This window comes from Nerophis ophidion, linkage group LG09, assembly GCF_033978795.1.
Source record: "Nerophis ophidion isolate RoL-2023_Sa linkage group LG09, RoL_Noph_v1.0, whole genome shotgun sequence".
Taxonomy (NCBI): domain Eukaryota; kingdom Metazoa; phylum Chordata; class Actinopteri; order Syngnathiformes; family Syngnathidae; genus Nerophis; species Nerophis ophidion.
In genome coordinates, this window is record NC_084619.1 from 32,385,980 (window position 1) to 32,405,514 (window position 19,535).

Sequence of the window (19,535 nt, forward strand, 5' to 3'; positions counted from 1 at the left end):
GGGGTCCTATTGAATTTTTCATCCCGGGAGAAGGTGAAAAGTACTTGGATCTGAATGACACATTACTTTACCTGCGGGTTAAAATTACCCGCGCCGATGGATCAAATATCCCAAACGACGCCAATGTGGGTCTCATCAATTATCCTCTAAACACCATCTTCAGCCAATGCGACATTATGCTCGGGGAAAGACTGATTTCTCAATCCAGCGCCACACACCCATACAGGGCGATAATTGAAACGCTACTAAACTATTCTGAAGCCACACTCAGAAGTCAATTCTCAGCCGGGTTATTCCACAAAGACACCGGCGGCTCAATAGACTCTATAGAAACAGCGAACGGACCAAACAAAGGACTCAACATCAGAGCCGGTTACACGGCTGAATCTAAAGAGGTTCAGCTACTAGGACCCCTCCACGCAGACATTCTTTTCAGCGAGAGACTCCTTCTCAACTCGGTGGATCTGAGGATCAAACTCACGCGTGCCAGCGACGCCTTTTGTCTCACAGGGGCTGCGGACGGTACTTTCCGTCTGAAAGTGCTGGGTGCCTCTCTCTTCACAAAAAAGGTCACCGTTTCGCCGGCCGTACGATTGGGGCACGCCTCGGCCTTACTCAAAGGAAACGCACTCTACCCTTTGTCACGGGTCAGCGTGAAAACCTACTCTATCCCTGAAAATTCCAGAGTATGCACACAAGAAAATTTGTTTTTGGGCACGATGCCTAAATACATTGTTTTGGGTATGGTAAATCATGAAGCTTTCACAGGAAGAAGAGATCTCTCACCCTTTAATTTCCAGCATTTTAACGCTGAATACATCACCCTCTGTCACGCGGGAAAACAAATTCCCTCCAAAGCTTTCCAACCGCAATTTAACCAGGGGGCTTCGGTCAGAGAGTTTTACAACATGTTTACCGCTACAGGGAGGCATATGAAAGATTTACCTCTGTGCATCAACAGACAAGATTTTGAACGGGGTTATTCGCTGTTTGTGTTCAATCTCAATCCGGGAGAGGACAGCGACGCATTGTCTCGGGTTTCTAATGGCACTTTGAGGTTGGAAATGAGATTCAGAGTACCCTTACCCAACACGGTCACTCTTGTGGTTTACGCATGTTACGATTCTATTTTGGAAATTGATTCCAAACGACAAGTGCTGGTGGATTATTATTGACGACGGAGATGAATAACCATCAACTGGAGAAGCTTCTGCGACGAGTGTTGGGGAATGTTTTCTGTGGTGTATGGGCCTCCGACCAACTCCCCTCACTGACTCGCTCCTTTACCCCACCCTCCTACTTTATCGTCAACACCCACGAAGGACATCGACCGGGGGAGCACTGGTTATCGATGACTCTGGAGGAAGATGGGACCGCCACTTTTTTTGATTCTTATGGATTTTCTCCCGATTTTGATTACTACCCTCGGAGCATCTTGAACTTTTTGGAAAATCGTTCTGACCGTATATTGTACCACAACCTACAGCTTCAACACCCTTTGTCCACAGTGTGCGGTCAACACTGCGTTTATTATCTGCACCATCGATTTTGCGGACTGTCTTTTGAACAAGTTTTGTCTTTATACACAGATGATGTAGTAAAAAATGATCTTGAAGCATATACCCTGGTTAAAAAAATTCAATGTTGTACTAGCACGAATAAGAATAATAGTAGTCGTTGTGGCGTACAAGACGTCTGTTGTTTAGAAACTTTTTTGAACCGTTGAAATGAAAATGCTGTACACACTGCGTTTGATGAATAAAAAAACATTTTATTGAAACAAGAGTTTTGTCATCATTCATTCAAGGTTTAACCAATGTGGGGACAATGTCACTTTTCTACCTCTTCTTTTCCTCTCGGGGGATAGAAATGTTTCTTTTTCCACCCATTCTGATTCAAACTCTCCATCCGCTTTCAGACGTCTGTATTGATCTCGTGCTCTGGGGTTATGAATGGTCGATGTGGGGACATTTAGCTCCGTCAACGCTGTTAAAAATTTTCTCCAACCCTCAGGCGTGCGGGTCTGTGGATTTTTGGACCGTTGCATCAGGTGTTTCAGTAAATCGATCATATGAGATCCCTGCACCGGTGTACCGTTTTGAACAAACTCTCCTTTAGAGGTCCACCCCTTATCATTCTCGGATAATTTTTTCATAATGTACTCGGCGTTGTTACGGTCGCGTCGGGGGAGGATTTTCAGAACTTCGATCATCGTGACATCCTTTGACCCCCCGCCAGTATTCCGAGGTTTATCCTCCGGTTTATCCATCGGTTTATCCTCTGGTTTATCCTCCGGTTTATCCTCAGAGTCATTCCATGGTTCACCCCGCAAATCCTTGTGTAAAGTCAGAGTCATCCTTTTCTCCTCCCGTTGCCCCTGCTTCAACAGGCCGAGATATCTCTGCAGCAGGGTATCGTATATTTTTATTCTTTCATGAGGATTCATTCCGGGTTCGTTTAAGACGGCTCTCATTTTAACATCTAGATCATCCTCCGCCGAGTCTCTGATGGTCGGCTCCGGGCGAGTCAGACGATTTAATTGTTGGGGGGATAGGAGAAACAATTTTTGAGCCTTTTTCATCTTCAACCTTTTCCGCTCAATCCACCGATAAGATTCCCTATAAACGGTACGACGGTGGCCAGTAAGGGTAGAAGAAAACCGCCCGACTGTTTCATCAGAGTCTGGCGTTTGCGTTTCAGTCCAGTCCTTTTATCAGCCAGCAGTCGGATGATTTTCTTTTGTTTTTTAAGCTGAGCAAATTGAGACGGTGATAAGGGCACATTACCCTTCAGAATGTTTAAAGCAATTTCACACAGCGTCTGGATAAAGTCTGGTGAGCCGTGACTCAGAATATCTCGACGTTTTTGTGGTGTGGCATGGTACAGAGCTTTTAACATGGGACCGTTCCTCTTTACACGCTTTGACATTATGTTTTTGGCACGTAGACAACGGGCCACTGGTGCGGAAGCACGCCCGACCTCACTCTGTATTGTTCTGGACAGAAAGGTGTCAGGTCGACCAATAAATAGCCATGAGCATCCAAAGTAGCATCCGCAAAACTTTCCAAGAAAAAACTTTTTTGTGCGGGGAACATTTGCTGTGCCAACACGTTAATCTGCAATCTGTCCCGCGGATTCTTAAACAGTATCATATAATTACAGTTTAAGCTAATGGTGCGTGAAAATTTTCCCTGATGAAAAACATTCTGGGTCAGCATCATAACGCTCATATTTCTATGATGTCTATACTGCGTGAAAATTTTAACCACTTCGGGGTGATTTGAGGCTTGAAAAATAACATCGTCCAAAATCACCAAATGGGTCTGATCGTCCGGAAACAAGTTTTCATCTTCAAAGGAATCAGGCAGTCCTTCAACAAATTTTATTTTTTTATTCATCTTTTTTAATTCAGCATACATGGGTTGGAAAGATGTATAAATCCACACAATGTTGTCGGGTATAGAATTCATGACGTGTTCACAATTTTCCAACACACATTTTACAAAAAAAGTCTTTCCGCAACCACTAGGTCCTACAACCAGGCATGAAAAAGGTGTATGAAATCTGGGATCAAAGTCTACTCGTTCCATTTTTTCCATTTCCTCTCTAATACCCGAAAGGTAAAGTTTTCCCGTCGGGAAAGAGACGTCTTTTGTCATACACCACTCGAAACTTTTTTTCGAAAGACGAGTTATTTAAAAGGAACCCCCTTTTATCACGAACAATTTGGTGATGAGGGGTGTAGATCGCACCTGTTTTGTCTTCCTCCAGATAGCCCTCCACCAAATCTTTAACGCTGTCAAAGTTGACCCTCTCACAACACTCGCGGGTTTGAGTGATTCCTTTGGCACGCAGCACAGTTTTTTTACCCTGCAGGGTATGGTAGGCATAACTCTTTGGACCGGCGGAGACGAATTCGTGAATGCTGTCTCCTCCCAACTCATCCGTCAAATCGCCTAGATAGGACCCCGTCTCCAGAGAAACTTCCCCCTCGTTTACCGTGTAGATTAAACTATCGGTGTCTGTGTAAAGAACTCTCTCTTGCAACCCCTCTAGGTAACCGTACATTTTCAAACGTGCGTAAGCGGTGGTAAAAGCAGCGACAAATACATTATTTGTGTTACCGGGAAGCACCACGCTGTTTTTACTGTATTGCCATTGCACCATAGCAATTTGCTCGTTGAGAAAGGAAAAATATTCAACCTGATATTTTCCTGAAAATACAAAGTCGAAAAATACTTCACTTTTTCTCACCAAGGTGGTCTGAGTTCTATTGCACCTCTCCGCAAACTTTCCCCAAAGGCTGTTTAAACAGAGTTTTGACATTTGTCTCTTGGCAGGGTTGGGTTCGATTTTTTCAGCATCCAGCTGTATTCCCTGATTTTCACGATATTCACGAATGTACTTTTCCCTGCTTTCTGCATCGACGGCTTCTTTGGGATACCCTGAAGCTTCTTGCTTACCCTTTAGGAAAGTTTGAACATAACCCGTAAAAACGGTTTCGCTCCGTTCTTCAAAGTGCCACACCTCCGTAATCTTACCGACTCTGTATCCCAACTGTAAAGCTTTGTTGAATTCGAGCGTGACCCAGACTCCCGTCAATGCCCTTCCTTCCTCATCATGTTCGCAGGGTTCCTGCTGGTTATTGTTTTCTGCGCATGTGCGGCAAAGTGTAAACACTAGTTTACCCTTGACCGTTCTGTAGGGTAGCACAGGGAAATAGAGACCTCGAGGAGGGTGAACAACGGCTCTGACCAGACCGAAATAGTTTCCAACATCGTCAAAATCCGTGTGGATGATGACAGGATGACCCAGGGGGTAAGGAAATGCGCTGTTGACGTACGGGTAGAGAGAGGTGACATCCTCATACAATACACGCTGGTTCTCACCCGCCGTGTGCCTCAAGCAAAAGGCGCTTGTCCTACCTCCATAAAGAGCGTCTCGAGGCATGAGAGGTGCGGGGTAATTGCGTGTTTTGAGAAAGTCTATTACCCTAGGGTTTGATTTTTTCATTTCATTCCACTCGTGCTCTCTGATGACGATGATGTTGACCTTGTGGTCACGCTTTAACGCTTTCATTTTTTTCTCGGTAGCCTTGTGCAACTCCTCGAACGGTGTGTTTGTCAAAGGGCATACAGCACCGGGTTCGAAACACGTCGGGCATCCGTGATAAAAACACCCCTGAAATTCCCAGACGAATGGTTTGCCACCGATTATAGCAAACCCATCCACAAAGTATGCCCCCATCTGTTTTTCGCCTTTGTTTAAAGCATGCTGAATGAAAATACCACGACGATGCGACTCCCATTCTAACCATTGGATGCTGGTGTGTGAGTATTTTTTACACAACCCTCGGTAGTTATCCGGGGAAGGTATGGCTAGAGAACGCGGCTCGAGGAAATTAGTCACAAACACCTTCATGCAGGCCGAGGCTATGGTGATACGGGAGAAGGGGTCAACACCCGTCTCGCTCGTAAACTCGGCTCTAAATTTGATGCAACCCTCACGAAGAACATTGACGTCGTTTTTACAGTAGTGTACCGCTTGTTTTTGAAAATCAAAGACCTCGCTTTTCTCATTTTGATACCACGTCTCAAACTTGGTGCGTTCAACAGGTGTCATGCGTTCTACACCGTAATTGCTGATTGCGGGGTATTTTCCGACATAATTTAAATGTTCCTCCGAACTAAATTTGTGAGGAAAATACCCCTTGGACCAGCAATCACCGAGTCCTAACGCTTTTGGCATAGCGCTAAGCGGCATGGTAAGGAAGGAAAGCGAGTCAATGTATTTTTGCAAAAAATCAGGGTCTTTAAAACAGAGAACTTTACTCCCCTGCATGATAATTAAGGGTGCTATACCCAGCCGTACCATGCCTCTCAGAATCAAGTAACCGTCAAATCCTCTCGAATTGTGGGCTATAAATGTAGATTTAAGATAACGAGGTTTCCTGAAATGATTGAGGAAAACTGTAACACAATCCAGTCCAAAAGCACACCACTCTTCTCCTTGCAGCGTCTTGGTACAGACTAGAAAGGGAATGTGAGTGTGATTGTCATCGACAAACGTCTCAAAATCATAGAATATGATATTATCATTGTGGTTTACTTCACGTGGTTGGGGTTGTATATAGCAAAGATGTCGTGTTTCAGGTGTCTCTGAGTCACTGCGAGGTAGCTCTTCTTTACATATTTGACATTTTAACTTAGGGCACGTGTGTTTAGCGATACCTGTAGCCACAGGTACATCGTAAAATAGGTTGCATTTAAGGCATTTCTTTCGCCGATCGCAGTTGCTGACGAGTTTTTCCATAACCCGGTGTTTTACCCTGTGTCTGAGGAGACATGCAGGAGAACGACACCACATGTTGCAATCCCTGCAAAGCACAGTTTTCCCCTCTATTTTTACACACCCGTTTTGTGTACAGACCAAGCAATAGCCGTCGCATTTGTGTCTGTCGGGTTTGTCGTACCCTTGGTAACAGTAGTGACAAACGTGCGGTTTTGACAAAAAACCTTTAATGTTAATGATACCGCTGTAATGATTCTGAGATAAATACAGATACAACGGATTTTCTGATTTGGGGTAATCCGTCTCGAACCGTGAGAGGGGTCGTTGGCCCTCTTCTCTGTACAGTATGACAATTTTACGACGTACCACTTTTTCAAATTCACGAATATGACTGAAAGTGACGGAAGTCTGTTCGTCTAAGCCCGCTTTTCTCTGTATTTTTTCAGCCTCCGCCACAGCCTGGCTATCTGTAAATTCAGGATGTAACAGACTTGCTAGGCTAATGGCAAAACATAGTTGATTATTCGAGTTTAATGGATTGTAAAGATAACGAGCTTTTTTTCTGCGGATTTCATGTTCCAAAAGGGTTTCGATTTTTCTTCTTACACCACCTCGAGGGTTATGTATCACCTGGACCATCACCTGTATTTCTTCATCGTTCAATATTTCAACGTTTGATTGTACCAACAGATCTAACACATCTTGAAAAGCATTCATCACAGCCCCGGCATCGTTTCGAAATGTAAATGAAGTGTGTTGATTTGCACTTTCACCGGATAACTCCAATTGAATGATATCGCCGGGTCTAGCTTCCTTAGTTACCATCTGTGTCAGCTTTTTAAGGCTCCCCAAGACTCCGCGGTAAAATGTGGCGTAATCTGTTACATCGTTGTTTTGAGGAAAAGTTAAAACGCTGGATAGTTGTATATTGTTGAATGTTTCCCTCCTCAAGACATTTACCCCATCACCCCTCTGGGTCTCATTTGAAATTGATTGGTCAGCCGTTGACGGTTGGTTCTGCATGACCCCCACCACCTCCGAAAAATCCAAACATTCCCCCGAGGGTGTCGCCCCTCCCAACACATCGTGATGCTGTGTAGAGGCTTGTGTGTTTGTGTTTGAATTTAACACATTAATATCATCTTGCAAAGACGGATCATTGTTTGGTTCCCATTCTATCTGGTTGTTTGGATCTAAATGATGATTACAAACGTCTTCATCTTCTTCAATAACTACATCTAATTCAGATGGAACTACACCCATTATATTTCTCTAAAGAAAAAAAAGAAAAAATAATTCGAATGGAACAGATATAACAAACCAGTATGTATCAAATCATGTCTGCCATCTTCATGAGAGTGCGAGCCAGTATACGATAGTACTGTTTCAGCCTTCTTCTGTTTCTATCATGTTTGTCGAGCTGGCGGGCGCATCTACGCTTCCTCCTGCGTTTGTTGCCTGTGGAAAAAAAAAAAAAAAAAAAAAAAAAAAAAAATTAATATATACCGGCTTTAACCACATGTGGCGCTGTCATCTCCACTCATGCAAGCATAGCCGGAAACAACCGCCCACCTCCGGAATCAGTCCCCGCCCATTCCCCTTAGGCGCGAAATTCATTTGAGCGAAAGACATTGGAATGAGAGGAGCTCTTTAAAGCTCCTGAGAATCTTAAAAAGCTTACAGAAAACGAGAAAAACTTACAGCGGGTGCCTGTTGGACATTCACCGTCGTTTTCGATGATTTCCCCACGGAGCAAGGATTCGATGTCTGGAGTCTTTGGCGCAATCAAGCCTTCTCTGCCTGGAATGGCCGTTGACGGACCCTCCAGCGTTAAGGGAGACCAGTGAGCAAGAGATGTAAACGGAAAATCTGTAAGTAAATATATGTATATATGTATCGTATACCGCATGTTTTTTTTCTTGTAAAAATGAGAATTATTTGACTCACCAGACTGCGATTGGGTTAAAGGGATCGCGTTGGTCTCTTCCGGCGAATCCTCTATAAAACAAAATAATGAATACACACAATATTAAATAATTCGAAGGTTTAAACACACCTCGATAATCATCTTCCAACTTTGTAAGATCGATCAAACAAAGTTCTTCGTCTTTCACTTCGTCGTCATCGGCTGTTAAAAAAAAAAAAAGGTATTACATCGTCGTACACGTGCAATGCTTTTAACGTTTAAATGCTTAAACGGAGTTAAACCATTGTCTAATAATGTGGTAAAAACGGAGGTAATGAAATGAATACAGTAAAAAAAAAAAAAAATCGGTACTTACACAAAAGGATTGGAGACTCTGTTAGGAGATCCCTTGGTGGTGGGTGAATTTCAACTCGATGTTCGACTGTTTTTAGTTCGAATAAATACTTATTATAGTAACATTAAACAGACGTGTTACAAGGAATGAAAAAAAAAAAAAAAGAAATTACCTTTCATTTTGCAAATCGCGGTTACACTGTGTTCTGCTCTAGTTCTCCATCTGTTTAAATATGTTTTCGTGAGGTATGGAAGTTGTTTCAGACGGTCGTAAACATTTAAACGGTCAAATGGGTGGCCAGTTTCTATTCATACGAAATTCTCAAGCTCCCATAAAAACTGAACCCTCCTTTGTACCCCAAACTGACCTGTTGATTCAAACGGTCATAAACATTTAAACTGTCAGATGGGAGGTCAGTAAAAACTGAACCCTCCTTTTGTCCCCCAAACTGACCTGTTGTTTCAAACGACCGTAAAGACCAGTTGCTACGTGACACTGTGTTCTGCGATAGTTTTTTCCATCTGTTTAAATATGTTTTCGTGAGGTACGGAAGTTGTTTCAGTGCGTACGAATGTGTGTGTGTGTGTGTGTGTGTGTGTGTGTGTGTGTGTGTGTGTGTGTGTGTGTGTGTGCGTGTGTGCGTGTGTGCGTGTGTGCGTGTGTGCGTGTGTGTGCGTGTCCACCAAAAACTTCCCAATCCACGATAGATAACGATGAAAATATCGAGAAAGGGCTTCCGTCTCTTCTTTCTTTTAGCTGAAATAAGCAGATATCCCCCATTTCGTATCTGAATACAAATCCAAAAGATCCCTCCATCCCTAACCCTTCCAAATCCCATTTCTCACGCAAAGACTCGGTCGGCGGCATCTGAATACGATTTAGAAACACTCGACTTTTTTGCGGAGCGTCAATGTAAGTTTTATTATTTTTATAAATCGACACAGGCGTTTCACTAATCATGACCGAATCGAACAAAGTCTTTACGCTAACGTATAAAGCTCCAAATAATGACTAAGGCTTACACCTCCCTTTTGTACCCCTCCTCTGCGTGTGTGTGTGTGTGTGTGTGTGTGTGTGTGTGTGTGTGTGTGTGTGTGTGTGTGTGTGTGTGTGTGTGAAGTGCGTGCGTGTCCACATCTCCACACGTAACATTCCCAGCCATCAATACATCGAAATCTGGAAGTTGTTTCAAACGATCGTAAACATTTAAACTATCAAATATATGGTCACATGCTGCTCAGATGACATTGCTTTCTTAAAAAAACTGATCCCTCCTCTGTTCCCTGTCAGGTCTTAACTCCACCCTCTTCCTGGTTTAACCACTCCCACCGCAGGTCTTAACTCTGCCCTCTTTCTGTTTAAAACTCCACCCTCTTCCTGGTTTAACCACTCCCACCGCAGGTCTTAACTCCACCCTCTTCCGGGTAAGCCACACCCACTTGACCTTGACATTTGAACCTGACCTTTGACTTTGACCTTTGACTTTGACCTTTAACCTTGACCCCCTCATAAATCATTAACCTTTGAACTTGACCCCTCATAAATCATTGACCTTTGACCTTGAGGGTCATAAATCATTGTTTTATGGGGGGTCATAAATCACTTTTGACTAAAGGTAGGGACTTAACTTCTCTCAGATACAATTGTGTACAAAGCGAACTATAAAATTCTACTCAAAACGTACAACATTTCTCCTCAAGCAAAAAAAGGGAAAACATTTAACCTTAGGGATTTTTTAAATTTTAAACATTGTATGCATGAACAACATTTAAAATATTAAATATTTTAGTATGTGGAATGAAATTCCGGAATGGATCAGACAATGATAATATGATTCAGTTTAAGAAACTGTTCAAAATCAAAGTGTTAACAAAATACAAAGAAGAATAAATCAGACAAACATTTTAAATGACTGGAAAATGACATAATAATTTTAATCTCATTATGTGAATTACAATTAATTGTAACTATTTGTTGAGAACTAGTATAGATCGAGAACAGGAAGCGAATTGAATAAGTTATCAATTGTTATGTAATAGAAAAGGGGTAGGAATGAATAGGATCAGATTTTTACTATTCTTCTTTGGACATGTTGTAATGAGAAACTGGAAATATGTGATGTATCATATTGTAGCTGTATGCGTGTTTGAAATACAGTTAAACCATAACCATGCCTTTATGAATATCTCGAGATTAATTGTGATTTCAAGACCAATATGTACAATATATTTAGTCTCCGTTTGCGCATTAGTGGGTTTTTATGTGCTTGAAGTAACAATCATTCCTCTTATTTGTATTCTCCTATCCAGCCTGTGTACACGCCCACTCTGCGTAAATCAGGCAAAATTGTGGTAATCGCGAAAGAAGGGCTCATTCCTAATAAGACGGACTTTGCCATGGCGCCTTTTTTTGTTAAGTTGCATGAAAATGATTAATCATAGAGTTTTAATAACACATAAAACATAACAAATCAAATTTAAAGGGGAATTGCATTTTGGGGGAAATTTTGCCTATCATTTACAATCCTTATGTAAGACAAAATGTAATCCAAAGTCTGCTTACAATGGTGGCTATGAGAGTCACTATTCTGCCTTTTTAAGCCCTTAAAAACATCCAAACACATTCATTAGGGTTTTATTTGCATGATGTAATATGTAGTGTAGTAAAAGGCACATTCATAATCACATTTAGTATTTATGTATGTTGATCATTTTAAGCATAAGCAGCACATTGTTTTAAAAAACTCACCACAAAGTTCGCTTTATTTCCCCCACAACATCACTGATTTATTTATTTATTTATTTTTTTTGTCTTGTCCAGCTTCTCATGCAAATCATAAAGTTGGTGTAGATGCCCATATCGGCTGTTCAGATTTACTTTACAAAAAAGAATCAATCAATCAATCAATGTTTATTTATATAGCCCCAAATCACAAATGTCTCAAAGGACTGCACAAATCATTACGACTACAACATCCTCGGAAGAACCCACAAAAGGGCAAGGAAAACTCACACCCAGTGGGCAGGGAGAATTCACATCCAGTGGGACGCCAGTGACAATGCTGACTATGAGAAACCTTGGAGAGGACCTCAGATGTGGGCAACCCCCCCCCTCTAGGGGACCGAAAGCAATGGATGTCGAGCGGGTCTAACATGATTCTGTGAAAGTTCAATCCATAGTGGCTCCAACACAGCCGCGAGAGTTTAGTTCAAGCGGATCCAAGACAGCAGCGAGATTCCCGTCCACAGGAAACCATCTCAAGCGGAGGCGGATCAGCAGCGTAGAGATGTCCCCAACCGATACAGGCGAGCGGTCCATCCTGGGTCCCGACGAGCGGTCCATCCTGGGTCTCGACTCTGGACAGCCAGTACTTCATCCATGGTCATCGGACCAGACCCCCTCCACAAGGGAAGGGGGGACATAGGAGAAAGAAAAGAAGCGGCAGATCAACTGCTCTAAAAAGGAGGTCTATTTAAAGGCTAGAGTACACAGATGAGTTTTAAGGTGAGACTTAAATGCTTCTACTGAGGTAGCATCTCGAACTGTTACCGGGAGGGCATTCCAGAGTACTGGAGCCCGAACGGAAAACGCTCTATAGCCCGCAGGAATCACTAATAAGCCGGAGTCTTTTGAACGCAGATTTCTTGCCGGGACATATGGTACAATACAATCGGCAAGATAGGGTGGAGCTAGACCGTGTAGTATTTTATACGTAAGTAGTAAAACCTTAAAGTCACATCTTAAGTGCACAGGAAGCCAGTGCAGGTGAGCCAGTACAGGCGTAATGTGATCAAACTTTCTTGTTCTTGTCAAAAGTCTAGCAGCCGCATTTTGTACCAACTGTAATCTTTTAATGCTAGACATGGGGAGACCCGAAAATAATACGTTACAGTAATCGAGACGAGACGTAACAAACGCATGGATAATGATCTTGGCGTCTTTAGTGGACAAAATGGAGCGAATTTTAGCGATATTGCGGAGATGAAAGAAGGCCGTTTTAATAACGCTTTTAATGTGTGACTCAAAGGAGAGAGTTGGGTCGAAGATAATACCCAGATTTTTTACAGAGTCACCTTGTTTTATTATTTGGTTGTCAAATGTTAAAGTTGTATTATTAAATAGAGGTCGGTGTCTAGCAGGACTGATAATCAGCATTTCCGTTTTTTTGGCATTAAGTTCAAAAAGTTAGCGGACATCCATTGTTTAATTTCATTAAGACACGCTTCCAACTGACTACAGTCCGGCGTGTTGGTCAGCTTTAGGGGCATGTAGAGTTGGGTGTCATCAGCATAACAGTGAAAGCTAATACCGTATTTGCGTATGACGTCACCCAGCGGCAGCATGTAGATGCTGAAGAGTACAGGGCCAAGGACCGAACCCTGGGGAACTCCACACGTTACCTTAACATAGTCCGAGGTCACACTGTTATGGGAGACGCACTGCATCCTATCAGTAAGATAAGAGTTAAACCAAGACAGGGCTGAGTCTGACATACCAATTCGTGTTTTGATACGCTCTAATAAAATATTATGATCGACGGTATCGAAAGCAGCAACATAGATGACGCATCAGAGTCCATCGTTAGCAATAGATCATTAGTCAATTTTGCGAGGGCTGTCTCAGTCGAGTGATTTGCTCTGAAACCGGATTGAAAGGTTTCACATAGATTGTTAAACGCTAAGTGTTCATTTAGCTGCTCTGCAACAATTTTTTCGAGGATTTTCGAAATAAAGGGAAGGTGAGACACCGGTCGGTAGTTTACCATGAGGTCAGGATCGAGGTTAGGTCTTTTAAGGAGAGGATGAATAACCGCTTTTTTGAATGCAAGGGGAACAGTGCCCGAGGAAAGTGATAAGTTTATAATATTTAGCACTGATGGACCTAATAATACAAAAAGCTCCTTGATAAGTTTCCCAGGAAGTGGGTCAAGTAAACATGTTGTTTGTTTTATTCCATTTACACGTTGTAACAATCCTTCTAATGTTATTTCAATTAAAACGAGAGAAACTATTTTGGATATTTGCAGTATCCGCCGTATATACAGTCGTATCTGTGTTACTATAACCCAGTTGTAGCTGGGACGCATTGTCTTTAATCTCCTTTCTAATAAGTTCAATTTTCTTATTAAAGAACTTCATAAAGTCATCTGCCGAATGGGTGGAGCTACTGGAAGGAGTCCCTTGTAGGGTTAGCGATGCTACTGTACTAAACAAAAATTTTGGATCGTTTTTATTAATGCGGATGAGATTTGAGTAATAATTAGTTTTAGCTAAGGTAAGCATGCGTTTATAAGTTATTAAACTATCACTCCATGCTTGATGGTGCACCTCAAGTTTAGTCGTGCGCCATTTGCGTTCCAGCTTTCTACATAATAATTTCTGAGCTCTAGTTTCTTCAGTAAACCATGGCGTACGCCTTTTTGGAGCCTTTTTTAACTTCAGCGGTGCTATACTATCAATGGTTTCGCGCAGGGCGTTGTTAAAGTTGTTAGTGAGGTTATCAATAGAGCCCACATACTTTGGGAACGGTGCCATTACCGAGGGCAGTAGGTCCGCAAGAGTCGTCGTTGTGGCAGCATTAATGTTGCGGCTGCTATAGCAGTTATTATTATTATTAGCTTGCCGAACATGAGTCTGAACTTCGAATTTTATAAGGTAATGATCGGACATTACTTTAGTATACGGGAGTATCATAACTTTGGAAACGGTGATACCTCTGACAAGCACTAGGTCTATTGTATTACCGCTGCGATGTGTCGGTTCATTTATTATTTATGTAAGACCACAGCTATCAATTATAGTCTGGAGCGCCACGCACGGTGGGTCCAATGGGGTATTCATATGGATATTAAAGTCCCCCATTATAATTATATTATCGGCGTGCGTCACTAGATCAGCAACAAACTCTGAGAATTCACTAATAAAGTCCGAATAGGGCCCTGGGGGGCGGTAGATAACGGCCAGGCACAGAGGCAGAGGTGTGGCAGACTTCATAGAAAGCACCTCAAACGATTTATATTTATTATTTAAGTTAGGACTAAAGTTAAAGTTTTTGTTGTATATTAGTGCGACACCCCCCTCCCCTTTTGAGGTGACGGGCAATATGCGCATTCGTATAGTTAGGAGGGGATGCCTCATTTATCGCAAAAAAGTCGTCTGGTGTAAGCCAGGTTTCGCTAAGACCGATGACGTTAAGGTTGTTGACTCTAATGACCTCATTGACTAATAACGTTTTGGGAGACAAAGATCTGATGTTTAAAAAGCCCATATTATAGGTAGTGGGCTGTTTTAAGGAGTTGTTGATAAAATTATCCGTAGTAGCAATATTAATAATGTTGCGTTTATTATGCGCAGTGTACTTAAAATAATTACGACCATATCTAGGAATTGATATGACGGGAATTTTCAGATTGTCTACTTGGCGCTGCGATAAACTGAATGCATCATAATTTGCCACCTCAGTAGAACGCATGTCTAACTCTGACGTAGTCATAGACACAGCAGAAAAAACATTTTGTGAGTTGTGTATTATTCTACGAAAATTGCTATGTGTACAGGGATCATCCAGCCTGGCGCTGGCTAGTTCTAGCTTAACTGACTCCATTCCCAGGCTAGCAGGCTCTGTAATTGCCTGTGACCGGGCTTGCTCTAGTGCAGTTAGTCAAATGTGGCTCAATGCGAAATCTATGTTCCGAGACAAGAGGATAGCGCCTTCCTGGTTAGGGTGAAGGCCGTCTCTCATCAGCAAGCCAGGTTTGCCCCAGAAAGAGGGCCAATTATCAATAAACGTAAATCCCTGTTGTCTGCAGAAGCTATCCAGCCACTTGTTAAGAGAGACTAATCTGCTATATCTCTCATCATTGCCTCTCCCAGGCAGGGGGCCAGAGACAATTACTCGATGTCTGGACATCGAGTTAAGTGTAGGATACTTCTCTTGTTGCCTTATTTGTATTTCACTTCTTTAAATGTATTTATTTTATCATTTGGTGCAGCCGGGACGTAGCAGGAGGGGATAGAAAGAGAAAGTTGTGGGGACAAGAAGGGGATAAGACAAAGATACAAAAACAACAACAGCAAACACAACACTAAAAACAGCAACAATAGAGCAACATCAGCAAATAGGATATGTACAAATATGATGGTAAAAGTAATAGCAAAGAAGCAGTTAGCAAAATAAATTGTGAAGCTTGGCTGGCATTAAGGTTATGTGGTTGCGTTCTCTCGTTGATACAGGCGGAATGGACACAGCGTGAAAGTAAGAAATGATGATTTATTTATATTATAAAACAGACTAGGAACAAAAACACTTCCCAACTCATATGGAAACGGGGTTTGAACACATACACACATATGCATATATACATATACACATATACATACAAACATCTATAAACACACATATACCTATACCCATACATGCACACACATATACAGTAGATACATACACATGCGTACACACATTTACATACCTACATCCATCATCCACATGCACGCACACACACACACATTTATATACATCTATATACATATATATCTATATATATATATATAGATATATATAAATATAGATATATATATATATACATACTGTATATACAACAACAAATCCATACACAGGCCGGCGGGACAGCGATCAAGTCCCGGCCACCACTGCCCACTGAGAACCAGCTGATCCCCTCCCCCAAACCCCACAGGTCCGGCCGCGCACTTTGTCACCCAGGGACAACTCCCGACAAGCCCGCCCCAGACGGTGGCATGACACCGGGCACAAAGGGCGACGCGGCATGGAGCAAGGGCATCCCAGGCCCACACCCGACAAGTCAACCAACACGAAAACAAACGAGTATGAAGCCGGCAAGTTCGTCAGCCCCGACAACCAACACGCGCGCGCGCTGCCACCAGTCACAACATCAGCCATCCTCCTGCACCGGACCCAGCAGCCACAGGCGCGCACACCACAAGTAAACGGCAGCAGAAACAGCAGCTGCAATACCCCCAGACAGCCAACACCACTCGACCAAATCAAAGCTTCCGAAAAAACTGCAACCGGCAACCACACGACAACATGATCACGGAGACCAGCCAGCACCAGCCCGCCAGTCAGCCCAAACGCCAACATGCAAACAAGAGACATTAACATCTCCCCCACCTAAAGACCCCACCACCCCAACCCAAACCCGCACAGACATTCCACCACCCAAACCACCGAGACACAGCATCTAGACCACACAAGGGGGCCGTGCCGCCACCGCATAAAGTCACCAACACCGACCCCACAGCGCAAGGTCGAGCCACACGCCACACACAAATAAATCATAATTTTTTTTAAATAATCAATAAAAAAATAAAATAAAAAATAAAAAATAATAATAACAATAAATCCATAAATAAAAAATAATAATAACAAATTAATAAAAGCCTCACACCCTCCGCGAGGTCTCTGCCTGGGAATGGCAGGCCACTAGACCGCAGTGCCTGCAACCCGCGCCAGCCGAGGAGGCAATGAGAGGTGCGCCGTACTCCCGAACCCCCCCCCATGCATGTGTACAAGGCTCCCATAGTGTCTACTGTGCAGTTAAAATTAGGAGATCAGCCGTTATAGCCGACCTCCAGTCCCTATTGATGTGTGTACTGTAGCGTGAGTGAGATATGTATGGTTGTGGGAACTAATAACGTGATTAAAATTGGGGGACATCAAGGTCATGGTGGGTCCCAACCAAGCCAAGCCCCCAAAATCTTATGTGTCTAATATGCAGCTAAGATTGAGGGATGGACGAGCAGGGGACAAGACAGGAGGACTGGAGCCCCATACGAGGCACCCTCATCACCCCGCCATGCCTCCCCGCAAGACAATCCCCCAAAGTCTTATGTATGTGTGAGTGTGTGTGCTATAGGTGGGAGAAGTAGAGGGGCCAGACATACTGGATATATATATATATATATATATATATATATATATATATATATATATATATATATATATATATATATATATATATATATATATATATATATATGTCTTGATTGGATTATCCAGAGAATAGTGCTCGATACCGTGGTAGAGCGCAATATGTAGGTGTGGGAAAAATCACAAGACTACTTCATCTCTACAGAACTGTTTCATGAGGGGTTCTCCTGATGATTGAGGGAACCCCTCATGAAACAGTTCTGTAGAGATGAAGTAGTCTTGTGATTTTTCCCACACCTACATATATATATATATATATATATATATATATATATATATATATATATATATATATATATATATGCCCCTAGGCAAGTTCATGCCTAGGGGCATGAACTTGCTAGGTCAAGCTACGCGCTTGAGCCAAGATCGATCATTTCTGGACTTTCTCTGCTGGAACACGACGTAAGTATAGATTTATTGATTTATTGCTACATTCACAGTAATGACCGGCCTTTGTGTTTCTATCATCACTTATGTATGATTGCAATGACGTTGTTTGATAGGACTAGGAGTAAAACTTTATATTCCGTAAAAAAAAGCTATTTTATTTCAAATGGAATAGCAATTTCGGCAGAATATGTTATGGTAGTTAACTAAAGTTTCCTTGCTGTGTATTTTTCTTGATGCGACCCTCGGAGCTGGTAAATCACGTTTTTTATGTCTCTCGATCCTTTTATTATTTTACAAACTTTTTGGTAGTCGCTCTTAAAGAATGCACACTGTCTTGTGACTTGTTGATAAACATGCGGGTTAAATTCCAGGATTATGGTTGTTAAATTGTTGTAAAAAACAGACTTTAATGCTAAATGCTGCCGCTAGCATTAAGCTAATTAGCTTAATGCCAGGGGCCGCATTTAGTCCACGTGTATTGGCTTAATTAGATTAATGCTAGCGGCAGCATTTAGCATAAAAGTCCGGTTTTTACAACAATTTAACAACCATAATCTGAGAATTTACGCCGCATGCTTATCAACAAGTCACAAGACAGTGTGCATTCTTATAGAATGCACAAACATATTATTTATTCATTCTGGTCTATTGAAACTTCAGGAGCTAGTAAAGCTACAGACATTGTGTGTCATGTTTAAGGCTAAAAGTAAAACATTACCAGCAAATTTACAAAAAATGTTTGTCCGAGAGTACAGAGCACAGAAGAAAAGGTCATTTCAAACAGCAATATTCAAGGACAACTTTAAAACAAATGTGTACATCAGTGGTGGGGGTAAAATTGTGGAATTCTCTTTACAATGAGATAAAAGATTGTAGAAATATATTCCAATTGAAAAAAATATATACAAATACAACAATAAGATCATATGGACAGCCATAAGTGTTTACATTTTGCTTTTTATTTATTATTTCACTTACTTTTTTGTCTGGTTTTGTATTTGCTTTGTATCATTCCGTGAGGTGTATATTATTATTATTATTTCCTCTGTTTGGTTTATACTTTATGAAGTTTTGCACTTGTTGTGTTTCTCTTGTGTTTTTTGATTGTCTCATTACATTTGGATGTATTTGTCGGTTTAAATGATATCCATGACGTAAGACTATGTATTATGTCAAAGGGTGCAGGAAACTATAAGATTTTTCTTCATCCTGCTCCTTCTAAGGCATTGTTGTGTGAAATTAAAATTGTATAACTGAGGTATAATTGTCTATCGATCAAAGATGCACATCAATGATGGAGATAAATAAAATTGAAATGAAAATGAATTCTATGGAATTACAACAAAATGGGCTCAGATTTCCCTTGCCCGGACGCGGGTCACCGGGGCCCCGCTCTGGAGCCAGGCCCGGAGTTGGGGCACGATGGCGAGCGCCTGATGGCCGGGCCTGTCCCCATGGGGCGGCCGGGCACAGCCCGAAAAGGCAACATGGGTCATCCCTCCAATGGGCTCACCACTCATAGAAGGGGCCAAAGAGGTCGGGTGCATTGTGAGCTGGGCGGCAGCCGAAAAGAGGGCACTTGGGGGTCCGATCCTTGGCTACAGAAGCTAGCTCTTGGGACGT

General features: G+C 42.2%; 1 protein-coding gene across 3 annotated transcripts; it reads right to left on the bottom strand.

Annotated features, from left to right (window-relative positions):
• Positions 1–1,750: 1,750 nt before the first annotated feature.
• LOC133559263 (uncharacterized) lies at positions 1,751–9,175 on the bottom strand. Of its 3 annotated transcripts, none has more exons than XM_061910861.1 (6): positions 8,725–9,175; positions 8,574–8,639; positions 8,348–8,419; positions 8,239–8,289; positions 7,993–8,160; positions 1,751–7,749 (listed from the first exon to the last, which is right to left on the bottom strand). In XM_061910861.1, exons 1-6 carry the CDS (start codon positions 8,729–8,731, stop codon positions 7,622–7,624), a joined length of 492 nt encoding a protein of 163 aa, XP_061766845.1. In that variant the 5' UTR covers positions 8,732–9,175; the 3' UTR covers positions 1,751–7,621. The 3 variants fall into 3 exon arrangements, with proteins under 3 accessions (XP_061766845.1, XP_061766843.1, XP_061766844.1); XM_061910859.1 differs by having other exon boundaries at positions 8,725–9,172; XM_061910860.1 differs by having other exon boundaries at positions 7,993–8,113; positions 8,574–9,172.
• Positions 9,176–19,535: the final 10,360 nt, after the last annotated feature.

Coding starts and splice junctions, on each gene's coding strand:
- LOC133559263 (XM_061910859.1), bottom strand. CDS start 7,554: ATGGGTGTAGTTCCATCTGAATTAGATGTAGTTATTGAAGAAGATGAA.